This window comes from Syngnathus scovelli, chromosome 4 (genome assembly GCF_024217435.2).
Source record: "Syngnathus scovelli strain Florida chromosome 4, RoL_Ssco_1.2, whole genome shotgun sequence".
In the NCBI taxonomy this organism is placed as follows: domain Eukaryota; kingdom Metazoa; phylum Chordata; class Actinopteri; order Syngnathiformes; family Syngnathidae; genus Syngnathus; species Syngnathus scovelli.
In genome coordinates, this window is record NC_090850.1 from 11,715,938 (window position 1) to 11,735,455 (window position 19,518).

Below are 19,518 nucleotides of genomic sequence, written 5' to 3' on the forward strand. Positions count from 1 at the left end.
AGTCTCGGAAAAACTTGTGCCACACCATTGCATTTTATTATCAACATTGAAGGCTCAGCCTTATTTTACAATAAAAAAAAAAACATTGAAAATCAAAACTTAGCATTTACATTCATTGGATGACAACAAGAACATTTATTCTTCTCAGTAGTCGACCACTCAAATATTTTAGTGTTCTCTCTCAGCTGTGCGTTACCATGTTGAAGCTTGTAGGTTCATGCACCAGACAGTGTATTCTTACTCAGTGTGCATTTGCACCTGCAGGCAAACTGCAGTTAAACAGCAGCGATGGATGGCACAGAGTTTTGACTGTTCATACGGTTGTCAGTATTCTGTCTCTTACGACTCCAATTTAGGGCTTCATGCAGTCATAAAAAAAAAAAAGACCATGTTCAGATATCGCTTTACACACACACGCACAACAAACACCGAGGATGTGTCCGTGGGTGGTTGCCCACCCCAAAGATAAGCCGTGCCCACCCAGAGGAATCATCTGCCTGTCTAATAAAAAAATCTAAAAAATCACCGTTATTTCGATTAGTGCAAACCACAACGACACTTAGATAATGCGGTACAGAAGTGGTCAAGTGAACAGCTGTAAATTTGTTTGTAGCTAGCTGCACTCAGCAATCTAGTAAATAAAACGGTTAATATCTTAAGTTCATTCCTATGAGTCATTTTGTATAGTTTCACTGTTGAGTTTTTATGTTTTGAAGGCTGTGTGTTTCTTTTAAGTTACCAGCTCACTTGGTGAGCAAAAATTGGATGCTGTAATTATATTCTCTCCCACCTCAAAATTAAACCACAGCTTATTTACATAACCTATTTAGGAAAAGCAACATGTTGCCCACCGAAAATCACATACTAGTAACATCTCTGACACACACACTCACTCACACAAACAAAGAATAAGTGCACTCAGATGCCGGTCAGCATTGCCTCCAGCGAATCATCAGTAGAGGTCCATTGTAATCATCTTCTCCTGCTCTCTGTTCCTGTAGGTAACATTTTTAAAAGTAGATGTGGAGCTTCTGAACAGTGGATTGGTACCCTGAGTGGAAACACAAAAACAAACACGGCATTCATTTTGAGTTCAAATGAACAAGACACAATGTTCACAGTTGCAGGACATTTCTCTTGTTTTGTATCAAATAACTTTTCTATGATCTTGCTTCTTCTTTACATGCTGAAGAAACTTGAGAGTGAAAAAAATGTTGCAAAAAAATTCTTACCGTTTGCCACTTGGCCTTTGCCCTCTCAGCCTCAAACTTGGCCACCTCTTTACCGTCGTGAACTGACACCAGCACTTTCCAGACAGCCAGCAGGATCAGCCCAATGCACACAATAGAAAGCGAGACCCCCAGGATGATCATGGGGATGTTGGGCGCTTCGGGACAACCTAGGACAGGACACAAGATTACCGTCCGACCCTGTAGATAATTCTTGACATTGTTTTGTGCTCATTCACTCATCCATACATATAGCCATCCATCCATCTATCAATTGTGCTTACTTTGTTGCCCATCTTACCAGACATGTGAGGATTGTAGACTGTCATCACGTCCCTTCCAAGCACACTAAACGAGATCCAGCACTCATTTTCGGACATCAGCATGCATTGCACAGAGGCACTCTTGTCTACTTCTGGAAGGAAATTGGAACATATATAATGAATTGTATATCATCTTCCCTCTCAACACCGAGGCGAGAATGTAAAAGGATATCCTCGTCTCTGTTGTGCTGTCATTGTGATTTCCATATCAAAGACGACAATCTGTGTGTGTGGGAATTTTAATGTGGGAATTTGTGTGTGTGTGTGCGTGTGTGTGTGCGTGTGTGTGTGTGCGTGTGTGCATGTGTGCGGTCTGGATTATTGTGTTTCACGTTTGAAAACTCTGCATTGATGATCAAATATCACTCTGAGCTTGCACAAGTATAGAGTGTTTAAAATAATCTCTTCTTTAAAGGAAGCCACGCTCCATCGGCTGTTCACATGCACCACAATGGCCAGGCTTGTATAACAAGGTAAAGAATATGTTCGCCATTGTCCGATACTTGCTGAAAGGCCATGGCTCATGATCAGATAGTTCAGTACATCAAGCACCGCTTAGTAAAATACTTTCCGAGTACGAAGATCTTGACTAACATTAGAGGACAGTAGCATAGTAGGGCTAGGTGTTCATAGAAATGTGCTTGAGGTTTTAGCTCTAAAATAGATATTGAATATTATTGCAAGCCAATGAAACTTTACAGTTTGAACATTGACATAGTACTTCAATATAGGAAATTAAACATGAGTTTAAATAGTGGTTATTAGGATGAAACAGTAATTTACTCATGTGTCCAAGGAATTCACTAATGCATTGAATTAGCTTACAATCATAGTAAGTAAATGCTGAAAGCACTTTGCACAGAAGACCCGGGATCGAACCAGGGACCTTTAGATCTTCAGTCTAATGCTCTCCCAGCTGAGCTATTTCGGCTCAGTGCGGAGTAATAATATTTTGATTTACACCATTTTGTACGCCTAAATGCTTTAATTGAGCTAACAAGCATAGTGTGTAAACGTTGAAAGAACTTTCCACAGAAGACTTTGATGCCGAAACCCGGGACCGAACCAGGGACCTTTAGATCTTCAGTCTAATGCTCTCCCAACTGAGCTATTTCGGCTCAGTGTGAAGTAATAATATTTTGATTTACACCATTTTGTACGCCTAAATGCTTTAATAATTGAGATAACACGCATAGTGTGTAAATGCTGAAAGAACTTTCCACAGAAGACTTTGATGCCGAAACCCGGGATCGAACCAGGGACCTTTAGATCTTCAGTCTAACGCTCTCCCAGCTGAGCTATTTCGGCTCAGTGCGAAGCGATAATATTTTGATTTACACCATTTTGTACGCCTAAATGCTTTAACAATTGAGCTAACAAGGATAGTGTGTAAATGTTGAAAGAACTTTCCACAGAAGACTTCGATGCCGAAACCCGGGATCGAAACAGGGACCTTTAGATCTTCAGTCTAATGCTCTCCCAACTGAGCTATTTCGGCTCAGTACAGAGTAAGAATATTTTGATTTACACCATTTTGTACGCCTAAATGCTTTAATAATTGAGATAACAAGCATAGTGTGTAAATGCTGAAAGAACATTCAACAGAAGACTTCGATGCCGAAACCCGGGATCGAACCAGGGACCTTTAGATCTTCAGTCTAATGCTCTCCCAGCTGAGCTATTTCGGCTCAGTGCGAAGTGATAATATTTTGATTTACACCATTTTGTACGCCTAAATGCTTTAACAATTGAGCTATCAAGCTAAGCGTGTAAATGTTGAAAGAAGTTTCCACAGAAGACTTCGATGCCGAAACCCGGGATCGAACCAGGGACCTTTAGATCTTCAGTCTAATGCTCTCCCAACTGAGCTATTTCGGCTCAGTGCAATGTAATAATATTTTGATTTACACCATTTTGTACGCCTAAATGCTTTAATAATTGAGATAACAAGAATAGTGTGTAAATGCTGAAAGAACATTCAACAGAAGACTTCGATGCCGAAACCCGGGATCGAACCAGGGACCTTTAGATCTTCAGTCTAATGCTCTCCCAGCTGAGCTATTTCGGCTCAGTGCAAAGTGATAATATTTTGATTTACACCATTTTGTACGCCTAAATGCTTTAACAATTGAGCTATCAAGCATAGCGTGTAAATGTTGAAAGAAGTTTCCACAGAAGACTTCGATGCCGAAACCCGGGATCGAACCAGGGACCTTTAGATCTTCAGTCTAATGCTCTCCCAGCTGAGCTATTTCGGCTCAGTGCAAAGTGATAATATTTTGATTTACACCATTTTGTACGCCTAAATGCTTTAACAATTGAGCTATCAAGCATAGCGTGTAAATGTTGAAAGAAGTTTCCACAGAAGACTTCGATGCCGAAACCCGGGATCGAACCAGGGACCTTTAGATCTTCAGTCTAATGCTCTCCCAACTGAGCTATTTCGGCTCAGTGCAGCGTAATAATATTTTGATTTACACCATTTTGTACGCCTAAATGCTTTAATAAATGAGATAACAAGAATAGTGTGTAAATGCTGAAAGAACATTCAACAGAAGACTTCGATGCCGAAACCCGGGATCGAACCAGGGACCTTTAGATCTTCAGTCTAATGCTCTCCCAACTGAGCTATTTCGGCTCAGTACTACCCTATAATCTTTTGATTTACATCGTTTTGTAAGTCACAATTTCTCCCAGTCAAACGATTAGTTTTCCTCCATGACTTGGTGCCACATTTGTCCAATTAGGACACATTTCAACCTTCCTAGTAAGCTACTGTGCTGCACTATTAAAACTACAAGGCCACATACCAGTAGCCTCCTGGACCCTACTAGTAACATCACAAGTAGTTTAACCCCATTAGGAAAGCTGTAGCTGTACTACTAGTTTGGCAAAGTTGTTCAATGAACGTTAATACAAAACACAACTAGTAAGCTACTTGTTCTAGTTATGTCGTCCTACCAGTGCGTTGAATTGTCAAGAACCCAAGGATGTCAAGGATATTGAATAAATGTTCAAAAGGTTTCCTGTATGGGCAGGCACTCAAGAGAGCAATCTATTTGATTAGACATGGGCGATTAAAAAAATCGGTAATCCCTTTAAAAGCAAGGCAAAGCGGTTCAATGGCGGCCTCGCTTGATAACAATCCTTTACGAGTAATGTACCTGTTGTTGTGTTGATGTGAATCTTGGGGAGACTGCACTTTAACCCACACGGCTCAGCATCCTCTTTTGCTTGGAGGTGGCACTCCACACACGTCCTGGAATGAAATTTAAAGTCCATGACACATACTACAATAGTCTAAAGAAGTCACAGTATCAATCACAGATACAGCATTTTCCCAAGGCCACCCTTCTTCTTGTTAACGTAGCTATCAAATGGCACGAGAGGCAACAGCTGCTTTACAATAGCGAAAGGAAATCCTTCAGTGCCGTGTTGAAGACATTGCTTGTCTTTTGATGTCACCTGCAGGGTGCAGACACGTGAACAAGGAAATCCAAACCTGATATGCTACTCAGGGGACAAGGCAGATCACATTGATTGTGTGCTATACACCATCTCACACACCTAACCCTTACATATTGTTCAATCCCCTTGGACACGCATACAGTATGTACTTGGTCACTTTTGACCCAAGACAACAATACCCTCATAAAACTAACCGTTTGACCACAATAAATGAATTCTTAATCCTGAATCAAGAATTAGGGTAGGATGTATTTTTTAATGTTTTACACCACTTAAAAAAAAGATCCGCTGTGAATTGGACACCGCCTTCCATTCTCGATTCTGTGTCTATTTGTGATTACCTGCTTTTAGCTGGTTTAATGTCTAGTCTACCTACTGTCAGGTACATTGGGGGCATGTAATAGAAAACGCCCTTGGTCGGCTGGAACACCCAGAAAGGTGCGGCACGGTCTGTCAAATTCCTAAACACGATAAATTAGACTTGCCCTGGCAGGAAAATGAAGATGCATGTGGACCTGTCTACAAAAAAAGCCCACAATGGTTTGCTTGTATTTTTTTTATCTCTGTCAAATGTCAAGATATCACAGCTTTATTTTTACTGTTGTTAAAAGTCAAAATAGGTAAAAAAACAATTTTAAAAGTCCATGTTTGCCCATGTCCGATTGCAAGGATAAAGCCAGCAAAAAAAAGATGTCATGTGCTCTGACCTTGCTATTGAACAGGCATCTCCACATGTGGGGCACTTCTCACACAAGTCCCCCGATGCTCCCTGAACCAAGCAGACACAGTGGCCGCATTCGCACTTGCCCCGGCCGCTGCACAGGACTCCATCTTGGGAAAGGCAGGCCTCGCTGCTGCTGCTGCAGTTACAGTACTCCCCTGTCCAGCCACTTTGGCACTGACACTCCCCACAATCACACACGCCGTGGCCTAAAACACAAATACGCTAAAAAGACTCGCCGCAAAACCACATGAAGAATCCATAAGAAATATAATTGCCCCACCTCCACAGAGCTCCCCACGAAAGCGAGCACAAGAGTAGTTGTCACACTCGCAGTAAGGTCCGTAGATGCGACCAAAGCTGGATGTGTCACACACACACTCTCCGCAGTAACATTGCCCCTGACCGCTGCATACGTCGCTCCCATTGTTTGCCGCGCAGTTGCTCAACAACGCGCTTTCCTCATTGCATTCGCACTCTGCTCCTGAGAAGCCCGGCTGACACACGCACACGCCACAGTGGAAAGTCCCCTGGCCTTCCGTGCATCGACTGCCGTCGCCAGCTTGAGGAGGCTGTCCACAATCGCAGGAGCACAGAGATTCTAATTCGATGTCCAAAGCATCCTGGAGGCCCACTGGCTTGAAGGAGAAGCGTCGACTTCCAGACAGGCATCCTGGAAGCTCCACAGACACATTGAACACGACCTAAGAGAGGAAGAGTCAGGGGGGCAGTGATGTTAGTTACAAACTTACAATAGACTAACAGACGGAAAGACAGAAAATTGGTGCAAGGATGTTTTGGAAAAGCAATTATGTGTGAGCACAACTTACCGTCTCACCAGGTTTGACATTAGAACATTGTTTGAGCTCTGGCAGGACTGTACCATTTGGACAAATAGCAGCAAAGGACATCCGGAGCCCTTCAGTGTCTCCAAGGACCTCTAGTTCAATCTCTGATCGCAATTCCTGTAAACCAGCAAAAGCACAACATCTTTATCAAAGAAACATCTCACTCAAGGAGCACTCCTCTGAAATCTGTTATTTCATGATTCAGCGGACTTTTCCATGTATTTTCAGGTCAATTTCACTTTGTGGTGACCCGTAATGTGCAAAGCCTTCCGTCTTTGTGCTCTTTTAAAGGTGAGTCACCATTCCAGGTGTTCTGAGCTGTAAAAATAACCCGAGGAAAGACTGATGGCTCACCTGAGCAAAAAGAAAGGCGTAGTAGACAAAGGAACTTTGTGACAAGGCCTCCACGTGCTTAAAGGCTTAATTGCTTGTTCTTTGAACACTTGCAATGTCTTTAGTTGAACAAAAACAATGATTACATACAATCAATTATATGATGGAAAGCTGTTTGAGCAATCCATCATATGATGGATTGCTAATGATACAATTCAGAAATGAGTAGAACGGCCATAGCACATTCATGGAACACCTGTGAAAAAGAGGTTCGATACCAATTTTTTTTCAAACCGATATCAGTACGAGCAAACAACTCTTAAGCAGTCATTGACACTGGTGACAATTAATGGCAATTTTTTATTATCTTTTTCTATTCCCATACATACAGAAGTCTTAAAGTACTTTAATGGGCATCTGTCAGACATGCATGCTTTATTTTTAAGTTCTTAATCCTAAAACGACAACGAGAGGGTGCTGCAAGTACCGATACCTAAGAATAAGGCCGGCTATCAGCCCTATAAAAATACCTGGTATTGGTATTTGCTCCCAATTCAATGTTTTTTCAACTATTACTGCCACTTTTAGCCTCCTAGTATTCAAGAAATCCAACCTCGTAAACTACGCCACTGCACTAATAACACTACTAGGCTCAACTAGAAGGCATGGGTCGTACACCAAGATCTCACACGGGAGTGTAAGGCTGTTGCGTGGGAAAAAAATATTACTTGTAAGACACAGTCGTTCTCTACTGGTATATACCGTAATTTCCGGACTATAAGCTGCACCGGACTATAAGCCGCACCAGCTAAAATTCAGGGATATTTTTGTTTTTTTTCTTACATAAGCCGCACCGGACTATAAGCCGCACGTGCACATGAGTTTTTTACAAAGAAACACAGTACACAGAACCCATAAATACGCCGCGCCGCCATTTAAGCCTCAGGGTTCAAAGTAACCTTCTGAATAAAATGCATTAAAAGTTCACATTCATTACAACTTGTTTTTGGTGAGCAAAATGTCAGAAGAATTGAATTTAAATGCTGATTGATTGGGTTTTAATACAATGCAGATGGTCCAACAAGCGCCACTGCTTTGTGTAATCTCTGAGTCACATAGCAGAGTAAGAGACAGGGTTTAGAGCCCTTTGACGCAGGTCACCTAGCATGCATTCCTACTAAAGCTCATAATAGCCACAAGCAACACAGTCAGAATAAGCAGCAGCCATAGCAGTGTTTCAAAATAGTATTTTTGTTGTTGTTTTTTTCTTCAAGATACCGCACGACAGTGGTCCACAGCCTTTTTACGAGTGTATAAAAGTGATCAAATCATCACAAAAATCACAAAAAAAAAAAAATCTTATATAAGCCGCACCTGACTATAAGCCGCAGGGTTCAAAATTTTGGAAAAAAGTCGCGGCTTATAGTCCGGAAATTACGGTGGAACTGTATTGTCGATGGACGCTAGTTTGAGAAATGACTCATGTCCAGAAATGTCATTCAGAAGAAAAAAAACATTTTAAAGTAATTCTTTTGCACCCTAATTGTTCTACTGGTGCACTGAAGTGTTGATATCTTGAGGACGAAGAGCATACACAGGCCATAAACTGACAAACATGGACTGAATGCTCATAAAGCTTTCCAAGACTTCTGTGTATACATTAACCCCACAATAAGAGAGTCTTCACCAAATAGTCACGCTTGTGTTAGCAAACACACTGGAATTGTTCACAAATGATGTAACTGTCACTGAATGATGGGAACTTTGCCATCACAACCTGGATTTACACAAAAGTACAACGAGGAAGCACGAGCTGCTGAGAAAAATGAGTGAGACAAAAAAGACATCAAAGCGTCGGGACAAGACAGGACTTGCAGGTGAACATGCTGACGCAAATCCCCATGAGGTGTAAGGAAGTGTTATAGGAGAAAGAATGAAAGAGGGATTTGAAGAACAAAACGCCTGGGAAAGTTCTTTCAACCACAAACAATTTTTGCTCAGCACTCACTTTGTACGCCGTTAAAATCAGTTCAAGGATGTTGTGAGAATCCGTGGCCACGACTCCAACTGTGGCACCAGGTATCAGATTTGCATAGTTCTGTGACGGTGAAGGAAAAGCAGTCCAAGCGTTAACGCAAATAACAAGGCTAGCATCTTCAGTACAGGGAAGGCGCACTACAATAATAATGTTTTTAGAATCTTACTTCATAGTTCTGCTTCTGCTTTTCTGTCACAGCAAATATCAATAAGATATTGTTCTCCACTACTTTATCAATCAACTGGCCCAGAGTTGGATACTCCTAGGGAGAATAACACAAAGCATTAAGAGCAAGGGGTTGATTGTGATCGTGGCGAGTTCAACATGAGCAAAGTGAAAATGAAAGGGCTCAAAACCTGCTTTGTGGACATGGCGTATTCATTGTTGGTGTCCAGGTGACACTGGCCATCGTTGGGAATCACGATGCCGGCCATTCTACTGTCCATTCCAAAGTGTGAGTCAGCATCGCTGACAAACACCAGCAAACGCATGGAATCATTCCGCCAACCTATCCTGTCCTATCAGGAGAACATTGTTGGTCTCGCTCACTTTTGTTGAGTATTTGTGTTTGAATGTCACTCTTACCCCGCAAACAGCTGCTTGCATGACGGCATCGAAACCACACTCCGGAATATCAACGTTTGCAGACACATCCTGCACAGAGACCATCTCGTTGAATTTGTCCGTGTTGCTCGTAAGGGACAAGACGTGTTTGTAGCCAAACGTCGGCAGGCAGATCGCATCGGCACTACTGTAACAAAGAAAGAAAAAAAAGACAGCCCTGGTAAATATTAAAAAACTACAGAAAGAAGTAACAGAGCTCAAAACTTTCATCTAGTCTTGTTAGATGACTGCAGAAAAAGTCTGACAATGCCAATCTGTAAGTACATAAATTGTGATGTCTTGCAGTAATTTTTAATTAAGTAATAATCAATTGCAGTAATTAAAACAAAAACAATGACTGACAGTGATGTGAAATATCGTGTAATATTATGACCAACACTTTGGTACAGCAGTAGAGAAGAAGGCTATAATCAGTAATTAGGTCAAATCTGGTTTTCTCTGATTTAAGTAATTTTAACTATATTGGTCAAGTCTGTGTTACCTGCAAGGGTTGGCCAGCTCCTCTTCAGTAATCTTGATGTAGGGCAGAACTGGTTTCTCCACAAAAGAGCCAAAACCCATGCGAAATTTACCGGTAAGTTTGGCCATCTCCTTGGACAGGGTGGAGCCAAGGTCCTTGATCATCTGCAGATCATCATACATAGACGCTGACAAGTCCATGAGATAGTAGAGGTCCACAGGGTAGTCTTCAGTGTGCTGGATTTTCACCTGGAAAGTCACCTGACTGCCTGTCCAAAAAGAAAACCAACACGCTTCATGGAGACCCAAAGCTCAGAATCTAAAAATTGCCTACCAGGTCGTAGCTTGAGTGCCATTTTCTGTGGGGAGATCTGAGTGACGTTCATATTGCCACTCTTCTTCCCAAGTGGTTGATCCTGGAGGATTTCTCCCGTAGAAATGGGAAACTCCAACAGGCTCTCTGGACATCCATTTGCCAGCAAGCGCTCTGGTGAGTCACATCTTTCACTGACTGACAACCAGTTTGTAAAATTCTGGGATGAAAATGGACATTATTATGCTATGACAAAAAAATCACACATTTGGTCAAGTGTTTTGTGGTTTGGGATGCTGCTGCCAACCTCTTGTGTACACCAGGCACAGTGTGGACCAAGCTGGAGACATAGATCACAAGTCACAGCACCATCAGCTGAACATGAACCTACAAAGCACACACACAGACAAAAATCACTTTCAACAAGATGTGGTACAATAACAGTTTTACTTTTCCAATGTACCTGACAATTCATTACAATATACATAACACAATAAAACAAAAGCATGTTTTTAAATTAGCAGAACAGCACTGGCAGAAAAAAAAAGAACACCCAGGGCTGACTGACACCAAAATCTAACTCCTAGCAGACCCTCGTGACAAATCTGTTCAATGACTTGAGTCATCCAAGCCCCCGGCATGTAAGTACTCGTGCTGGACTGACTAATAGTAACAGCTACTAACTATCGCTAACAGCAATCAAGGCTTTAAAATTCAGCTATAACTACGGCAAACCTTGTGTGCTTCGTTTGAATGTGTTCCTGCTCCATTTGTGTTAAAGTAGTACTTATATTAAAGCCTATATTACAAAATCTATGTGAATGTTCACATTAAGATAGTTGATTTGGATGAATAATATTTGTTTGTGATTTTTTATTATTGGGTTCAACATTTTTGTTTTTAAATATATACAACAAAGAATTCACAAGACAATACTGTATTAAAATAGAATATTGAATTCCAGTTACTTTTAATTAGTTTTTCAAAAAAGTTTGTTAACATTTATAAGTTTTAATTTTTTTAATGCTTAGTTTAAACTTAGTTTTTAATCGTTATAGTATTCAGTTTATTTTTTTTTATCTGGAGAATTTGTTGAGTCCAAAATTTAAAAAAAAGGTCTCTATGTATTGTGACAGTTAAGTTAAGTACACTACAACTCTTGAACAACCGACCTTGGTTCTTTACAGCTAGGAATGTGCTGTACAGCAAAACTAAATTAAATACATGTAATGAACTTGTGTATGATGAAAGAAACGAAAGTGAAGGACATTTACACTATAATTATTGATCATTTTAGTTTTATAAACGCAAGATGTAAATTTCAGCTAGATTTCATTGGAAAACATTTGTTTTATTTTGGGAACAAAAATGTTTTTAATTTAGTTTCCATTTCTTTGGTTTAGTTTTCATTTTAATATAACAACACTTTTAAGTGTATTTAATTCATTTAAGAGGGATAAACCTTTGAAGATATACGTATATTATTCTTAATTGGCTTTATATCGCAGATTTTCACTTATCACGACTGAATCGACACTCCCCGCGATAAACTGGGTTCAGGAGGAGTAAACGTTGCAATTACTGAGGTCAGGTGTAATAAACGACTATATGGTTGAGATAGTAAACCAGAAGGTGGTATCACACTTGCACATTTTGTTTGCACATTTTGTTTGCACTATACACACATAATAGACAAATACGTATACACTCGTTGTGTGCTCGCTCACCCTCCACCGTGGTGATCAAGTAGTGGAAAATCAGGCCCAGTTGGAGAAACCCCATTTAGTAAGTCCGTGACGTGACTTCAACTTGTCTCATATTTACACGCCAGCTTCTCCAACGAAGGTGGTGCGGAGGAGACGCGCCGCCGTGCACTTTTACCTGGCGAAAGGGGACGGGGAGGGGAGGGGGGAGAGGAGGAGGAAGAGGAGGTGATTTGCAGCCTCACCTGAGCTACCTTTTACGATCACTTCCGTAGACCGCTAACTCGTCAACATGTACATGCTGTGCGCTCTTATTGAGGAAGCTTTAGAAAAAGGGAGGAAGCTTGCGCACTCTCAAAATGTCCATTACGCGCACAATATTCCTCCAGCGGGTCTGTATCATCTTATTATTACTTAAAATTTCAAGCACATTTATCTAATTTATTTAAAAGGGGAATAGGGAGGGCTTGTAAGTGCTTGTTAAAAGTAAAACCAAATTGCAATATTAATTTAAGATTTTTTGGCAGTATAAAAATAATTCAAACTTGCAATTCGCTATTTTAGGCGTGCGCCTCGAGTTCCACTGCTGTGATTTATACATGTATATAGTCGCCCATACACTGCCGTCTATAACTTTTGACAATGCTGCGTTAAGATGTGTTCTTTAGTTTATAATAATAATGATAATAATAATAATTTTAAGGTGTAATAAGACCAAAATAATAAAATAAAAAAAATGAAGGGCCAACCTTTAATTTAAATGTATTAGTTCAGTGGCAAAAAAAATCTACATTAAGAAATACTTCTTTCCCATCAAATCATGTGTATTACCACCCCTTTTGTTCATATTTTGTACAACCCCCTTTTGCCAACCAGACAGCCCCATGTTTCACAAGATGGGAGGATGCACTCTTTGGCCATTCCTCTTTGCACAATTTCTTTAAATCATGCGCTCCCCTCCGCTCCAAAAGTATTCAATGGAGAATTTATTGGTCAAAAGCAAATATTGTATATTTCGGCACATATTTTCCATCACAAAAACGTGACTGAACATGCTTCCGTTATTCGGTACCTCTTGCCATCAAGTGGAAGAACATTTAATTGTTCAGCCGGTCATTATATGTCACTGGCATAGAACGTTGAAAATTAATTGCAATAATACAATTCCATTAATCAACAATCAATCAATAAAACAGCAAATTGGATCATTTTCTGTGGTGCAGCTGAAGATTAGGTGTGCAATATAGTACTAAAATAAGAACATTTGTATCTTTTGAGCTGCACCACATATGTAGCCTACTCTAATAAAATAACTTTTCATGGCAACTTTCCACACATGCACATACACATCAATTAAGTGCAAAGTTAAACTCACCAACCACAACATGAGGAGCACAGTCACAGTCTAATTCTGCCCAATATAAGAATAACAATGCCCTGGCAAAGTTTATGATGATTTCGATTGAGAAGCAGTGGTCTTAAAGTTGTGCAGTGTACAGTATGTGAAGCACAAGTGCACAATAATAGGAGCATGAACTTTGATAAAAGTCAGACAGGCCACACCATTTGTAAATAACGCCTTTCTTTCCGTATTGCTCAGGCACATAACAGGAGCTCAATTATTAACAGCACTGGTGGCATGAATATGAATCATAGTCTGGCCAGACATTTGTCAGTCTTGACTTCCTTTGAAAACAAACCAGCCACACCAATGAGAAGGTGTTGAACTGTAAACACCTGCGGGGAAAATATCAGCGTTTTTCATTACGCTGAAGAATCCCTGCATTCAGCACCACGCCCATATCAATCTCTCTGGGGGAGTTCCATCCATCTGTCACCCCGCCAGCCAACTGGTACATTGCTAACCAAAGTCTTTGAATTTTGTTTTGCTCTTGCTGCTATTACTACTTTGAGAGACCAGCATAAAAACACAACAAAACCATGCTGGTCGTTTCAACATACTGGTCCTGACGAACGATTTTGGCTCAGTTGGTAGGGTGAGTTGCGCTACCCGGTGACTGAAGGTTCATCAGTTCAAATCTTGGCTGTTTTGCCTGGTGTTGCTGCTGTTTTTAAATAAAAGTCTTCTAGTCAACATGTGTTGCTTTGCCTTTAGCACTAGTAATATGCAGATGCAAAATGTTGCATAATTACAGCAGTAAAATGTAGTTGTCCTCCTAGTGTGGAGAAGTGTCATAAATTTGTGGAAAAAAACATTAAGCATTAAGAAGGATAAAGTTTTTTTATTATTGCACCCTTGTCATTCCATGAGTGTGCTGAATTGTCTTATTAATGAGGACAGTGTACTCATACATCATCCTTAAGCTCAAATTCCCATATGCTCAGGCCTCTCGGCTCTATTTTTGCTCCACCTTGCCACTTTTGAAGTGACACTCTGTGAAATGTTTTTCTTCACCATGCACTTGGACATATTAGAAGGACAGCAAGAGACAGTTATTTTAGTGAGGCAAACGGCAAGTGCGTATCAATTTACATCTTCACACTACTAGTGAAGTGCCGGATGTTAACTGGTAGAATTTTCTACTGAAATGTCATAAGTACTACAAAGTGGGAAGCCCGAGCACATAGTATTTGCCTCACAATATGCAATTGAATCTTATTAGTGAACTACTGAGCTACAGGTTAGTGGGCATGTGGCAATTAAGCTCGAGTAACATAGTTGTCATTCCACCTGAATTTTAAAGAGGGTCACTCATTCAAATTCAGCATACCGTAAATCATTCTCTCACAAATCATATGATCTACTACTACGACAACTAGCGTATCGCAATGCCTGCAATGTGAGGGCTCACCTTCAGGGGCGTCCTTTGAAACCATGTTGCCCCATCCGGCTGCGTCGTCCTCGCTGTCATCCGGTGAAAAATGGCGAGAAGTGGGGCCGCATCAGGGCAACGCATTCATTTGGGCCTATTGTATCTCAGCTCTGCGCTCAGAGAAACAGAAAAGCCATTGTAATGGCGCCCTTTATGAAGCATGGGTGACCCCGCTGCCCGTGTGTATGTGTGTCCCAACGTGGGTGAGTATGTGTGAATGTGTGTGTGAGTGTGTGTGGTGTGTGTGTATGTGTGAGTGAGAGAGAGAGATGACAATGAGTGACAGTAGCAACTGTTGCCTGAGAGCTCCACTCTGCCTCTTAGAATAAAGTGTAAAAGTGGAGTGCATTTATTTGATATCAAGTTTAAGGTCCCTGTACTCATACACTCTTTATCCTCAATAGTAATACGAATTAGCTGACTAGTAGAACGATTAATGCGCTCCAGGAAGGGCTGTGTCAATTTTCCATTTCTAGTGGCACTCTTGGCCCAATAATACACAATTGTCACTCAGTAGTAGTCTTGTGGACTTTTCGAGTAGTACCAAAACTTTTTTGGCCTCACCTTTAACCTGTACGTATGTTGTCCTACTCCAATGACAGGTGTGCCACTTTTGTGAAGAAATGTCATCGATAATAATGATACAGTAGTGTAAAAAATATTTCGAAACTAGTAATGTTTTGTTCTACCAGTGAGGACAGAGCGTACAAGTTCAGTAGTATAATACACGATTCAATATCCCTGATATGAAGGTCCATGTACTCGTACGCTCTTTGTCTCACACAAAAAGCCTCTCAAAAACACACACAAAAAATTATGAATAACATCATCCTCACCATAAATACAGTTTATTAAATGTTTACTAAAACGTAATGTGTGCAAATCGCACCAGATGCCTTTTACCAGATGAAACTGGCTCTCTCCGAACCAATCACTCATCAACCAACCAATCAGAAAATGGCCAACTGCTGACATCACTGAGGCTAGCACTGTGACGCTGTGAGGAGCACTTTCAAATTTGATTGGAAAAGGAAACAATCCCATTGCTAATACAGTTTAAGTTACATGGAGAATGTCTGATTTTGAACGCTCTGGGCAGATCAGATTGACATGGCAACACATAGAAGCTGAAATCTGATTGAACAAAAACAATAACAGGCACACAAGAGAAAGACCAACAAAGTAATACAGCTTCATAGGTCGTAAATTCAATTGTTTCTCAGATCATTGACCGCCACTTGCCTCGTACTCAAGAATATATTCCATAACGATTAGCGGGATTATTTGAGTGACAATGATAGGCCATTGATAGAAGATAGCACTCGGCATCTGAGCCGTCCCACGTGTTCAATTACTGATTGTATCACTACATAAACCAGATTAGACACTAAGGCGGCCCCCCTCTCGTCCCTCTTTTCATGTCGCTGCCCCGTGTCTAACCTTGAGCTTTCTCAAGGGATCAGTGCCATGTGTCTCTTCAGCTGTGGTGAATTAAAGCGAGAGGCAGAGGGAGAGAGCGAGTGAGAGATACTTGGCATGTTCCACGTGTTGGTGGGCTTGATGCCATTAAAAATGGAATGTGATGGACATCTGTGTGTGTTTTGGCCGGATGTGTATTCCTGGACCTGACATTGAATGGTGCGTCACACACATAGGAAACGCTGGTTTCATTTATGGGAGTGTCAAAAATACAGTGCCAATGAAAAAACACACAAAAACAATGCATTGCTCTCTTTTTGACCAAAATTCATTGTACGTACTAAGATATAAAATTTAGAGACAAAACAAATAATTTTTGACATTGTGAGAGTCAAATATTGAGTGATGGTTTTGTTTTGGGATGTGTGCATTGTTGATAGCAACAACAACAATAAACCTTTCATTCGCCCAAAAATCTTTCACAATGTGCAAGCCTGTTTTTGTCAATTTTTTTCTTTTCTTTTTTTGTCCAAATGAGAGTCAGATTTTGTTAGAGAAGATTTTGGTGTGTGAGAAAGGTTTCTCAAGTCTACTCAACTGTATTTAAAGAGCACTTTAAAAACAACCAACACTGCATACAAAGTGCTGTACATTAAGTCATACAACAAAAAATACAGTTAAATAAATACAGTAATAATGATGACAGTAAAAACACTAAAACAGTCCAACTGAAACCAAATCTCGTGCTCAGTCAAAAGCACAAGTGTTTTAAGATGAGTTTTAAAGATGGGTGGTGAGCCTAACATTTGGTGGGAGATCATTTCAAAAAGTGGGACTGGCAACAGGAATGGCTCGATCCCTCCAGAAGACATTTCACGAAGACATTAATTACTGATTCTAAGTGCTGTCGAGAAAAGAAGGGTTTTCTTTTAGCCAGCTGCCTAAGATGAAAAAAGATCAATTCAACAACAGCACCAATTTGCTGGTCCGATTTAAAATCACTGAACAGTTTAAGATCCAAGTTGGAGACTGTTGGCTTTAGATAAGTCAACAGGAGGCCCAAGTCAAGAGGATGAGATATACAAGGGCCACTGGGACTAAACAGCATCTTTATTTTCATTTCAAGTTTCATTGAAATTCAGGAAATTCAGAGCCCTCCAGGTCTTGACTTCCTCCATACAGGACAAAAGTGGCCTCAATAAAAAAGCTGAACGGGATATAGTACACCCGTCATTTATTTGTTCTGTATGAAAGTTTTTGGTATGGTGTGTGAGTAACAGAGGTTTTATGTATGTTGAGTTTTTCAGTGTGAAGTATTTAGGGTGTTTTAAGCGTGAGAGTTTTTTGTGAGTGTCAGAGGTTTCTTCTGAGTTGTTTTGGTGTGGAAGAGGTTTTGGCAGAGTGTGCACCGTCTTTTAGTGAGGGAAGGTTTTTGGGCAAAATGACTTTTATGTGCCTGTGTGTGAGAGATTTGGAGTGTATCTGTGAAAGGTTATTGTGAATGTCAGATTTTTTTGTGTAAAGGTTTCTCGGAGAGTATTTTTTATTTTCGTGAGAGTTTTTTTCTGAATCAGATTGGCGGTTTTAGTGAATCTAACAGATCTGTGACGTTTATTAGCGTTGACTTTGTTTTTCTTTTTTGTTGTGTTTGCGCATTTTTGTGTTGTGTGAGTTTTCGAGTAGATGTGTGTGTGTGTGTGTGTGTGTGTGTGTGTGTGTGTGTGTGTGTGTGTGTGTGTGTGTGTGTGTGTGTGTGTGCGTGTGTGTGTGTGTGTGTGTGTGTGTGTGTTGTGGGCCCGGCAAAGGGTGTGATTGCTAATCTCACACCCAGATGCTTCTGATCCCTTTTGACTGGTAAGAGATGGATCTTGGTGCCTTTATGTCTCAGGGATCAGCTGCGCCTAAGTCCGAGCTTAACTCGGGAGATCCGGCCTAAGAGTTATAAATCTACTGAGGCTGCGTGCCCCAAATAGTGCAGCACACGCACACACTTGTCACCTGTCCGACTGAATTTAGATTGCCCTCAAGATCAAACACAGTATGAAAGGCTCCTATATAGTCTCAGTCTGGGAGCGCACAGCGTCCTCTTCTGGAAGCTAATGTGTGTCATTGAATTATTACAGAGGATGGAAAATTTCTTGATGCTCAAGTGTTTCAAATGTGTGTTTTAATTATGTTCAAAACAAGTGTTTCACATCATGGTTGCTAATGATAACGGTCACTCCTATGTCTTTTTGTGACTCTTCCAGTCTCTGTGTAGCACTGTTGCTAAAATGCTGATGACACTAAGGTCATTGGTTACACACTGACCCTAAAATAGACAACAGCAATAGAATGGAATCAATGGAGAAAAAGTGTCATTTGTAAAAGTTAATGAAACTGAGTGTGGCATACAAGGTCAGAAGATACAGCAACTTGTCATGTCCACATATGAGGTTACAGGCATCCATCATCATCAAACAGACTTGAACCTCATCAGAGAAAGAGAAGTCTTTTATTTAGCACGGTTTCAAATGTTTTCAGAGAAGGCAAGGAGATGATTATTGTTTGTGGGTGACAGGGCAAACAATGAGGATCAAATGTACAAGATTGTTCCCCCCCCCCCTCCCTTTTACCCCCCCCCCCCCTCCCATCCCAGAGCAATAAACGTTCACAATGTGAAATCACCTGCAGTAAAAGCTTAGTTACGGAAGTATTTCCCGATTGTGTGTCCATAGAAGTACTGCCTGACCAATCTTAGCTATGACGTTTTCTTTCATATAGTATCATAGAGTTCATCTTTATACTTGAGGAGAAAAGCAAAGCAAACAATACGCTTAATTTCTCATTTGGCCACCAATTTATATGAAAACAAAACAACCAATCTAGCACCAGCCATCAAGCATTACTACTCGTGACTTCTAATTGCGGTTTTGAATCAAACGCTGCAGCAAAAAGCAACCCAATATGTGCCATTCACTGATTTTTTTTTCCATAAACAACAATTCTGAGATTGTAAAACTTTTGGAGAGCCTTACAGGTTTGACCTATCATGACTTTAAAAACAGACCAACTTTCAGGGGCTGAGAGGCTTTGCATCGACGAAGGCGGATACTTTCAGCAAAGAAATGCGTGAAGCCTGCATTCATTTGCCGAAAAGTACTTGCGGAGCGAAACTGAACTAATTGACTCAATCTGTGGTGTCAAACTCATTTTTATCATGGGCC

General features: G+C 40.7%; 1 protein-coding gene and 10 non-coding genes across 12 annotated transcripts; all 11 read right to left on the bottom strand.

Moving 5' to 3' along the window:
• Positions 1-14: 14 nt before the first annotated feature.
• On the bottom strand, positions 15-15,109 carry itgb6 (integrin, beta 6). Of its 2 annotated transcripts, none has more exons than XM_049718234.2 (16): positions 14,873-15,109; positions 12,084-12,237; positions 10,664-10,743; positions 10,378-10,576; positions 10,066-10,312; positions 9,546-9,711; positions 9,317-9,478; positions 9,127-9,222; positions 8,931-9,020; positions 6,572-6,706; positions 6,025-6,445; positions 5,728-5,950; positions 4,717-4,811; positions 1,531-1,644; positions 1,233-1,399; positions 15-1,051 (listed from the first exon to the last, which is right to left on the bottom strand). In XM_049718234.2, the coding sequence occupies exons 2-16, from the start codon at positions 12,136-12,138 to the stop codon at positions 953-955; spliced, it is 2,349 nt and encodes a 782-aa protein (XP_049574191.1). In that variant the 5' UTR covers positions 12,139-12,237; positions 14,873-15,109; the 3' UTR covers positions 15-952. The 2 variants fall into 2 exon arrangements, with proteins under 2 accessions (XP_049574191.1, XP_049574192.1); XM_049718235.2 differs by lacking the exon at positions 14,873-15,109 and adding an exon at positions 13,435-13,563.
• trnaf-gaa (transfer RNA phenylalanine (anticodon GAA)) lies at positions 2,408-2,490 on the bottom strand. Its single transcript has one exon. It is a non-coding gene; the product is annotated as a tRNA-Phe (tRNA).
• On the bottom strand, positions 2,598-2,670 carry trnaf-gaa (transfer RNA phenylalanine (anticodon GAA)). The gene has a single exon. It is a non-coding gene; the product is annotated as a tRNA-Phe (tRNA).
• On the bottom strand, positions 2,788-2,860 carry trnaf-gaa (transfer RNA phenylalanine (anticodon GAA)). The gene has a single exon. It is a non-coding gene; the product is annotated as a tRNA-Phe (tRNA).
• Positions 2,978-3,050, bottom strand: trnaf-gaa (transfer RNA phenylalanine (anticodon GAA)). Its single transcript has one exon. It is a non-coding gene; the product is annotated as a tRNA-Phe (tRNA).
• trnaf-gaa (transfer RNA phenylalanine (anticodon GAA)) lies at positions 3,168-3,240 on the bottom strand. The gene has a single exon. It is a non-coding gene; the product is annotated as a tRNA-Phe (tRNA).
• Positions 3,358-3,430, bottom strand: trnaf-gaa (transfer RNA phenylalanine (anticodon GAA)). Its single transcript has one exon. It is a non-coding gene; the product is annotated as a tRNA-Phe (tRNA).
• On the bottom strand, positions 3,548-3,620 carry trnaf-gaa (transfer RNA phenylalanine (anticodon GAA)). The gene has a single exon. It is a non-coding gene; the product is annotated as a tRNA-Phe (tRNA).
• On the bottom strand, positions 3,738-3,810 carry trnaf-gaa (transfer RNA phenylalanine (anticodon GAA)). Its single transcript has one exon. It is a non-coding gene; the product is annotated as a tRNA-Phe (tRNA).
• On the bottom strand, positions 3,928-4,000 carry trnaf-gaa (transfer RNA phenylalanine (anticodon GAA)). Its single transcript has one exon. It is a non-coding gene; the product is annotated as a tRNA-Phe (tRNA).
• Positions 4,118-4,190, bottom strand: trnaf-gaa (transfer RNA phenylalanine (anticodon GAA)). Its single transcript has one exon. It is a non-coding gene; the product is annotated as a tRNA-Phe (tRNA).
• Positions 15,110-19,518: the final 4,409 nt, after the last annotated feature.

What these genes read in the sequence shown, in the direction of transcription:
- itgb6 (XM_049718234.2), bottom strand. Translation starts at nt 12,138, where the DNA reads ATGGGGTTTCTCCAACTGGGCCTGATTTTCCACTACTTGATCACCACG. An exon ending in GAGCTGGCCAACCCTTGCAG is followed by an intron (nt 9,712 to 10,065) that starts GTAACACAGACT and finishes TCTTTGTTACAG; the next exon opens with TAGTGCCGATGCGATCTGCC. An exon ending in TCACATCAACACAACAACAG is followed by an intron (nt 1,645 to 4,716) that starts GTACATTACTCG and finishes ATTTCCTTCCAG; the next exon opens with AAGTAGACAAGAGTGCCTCT.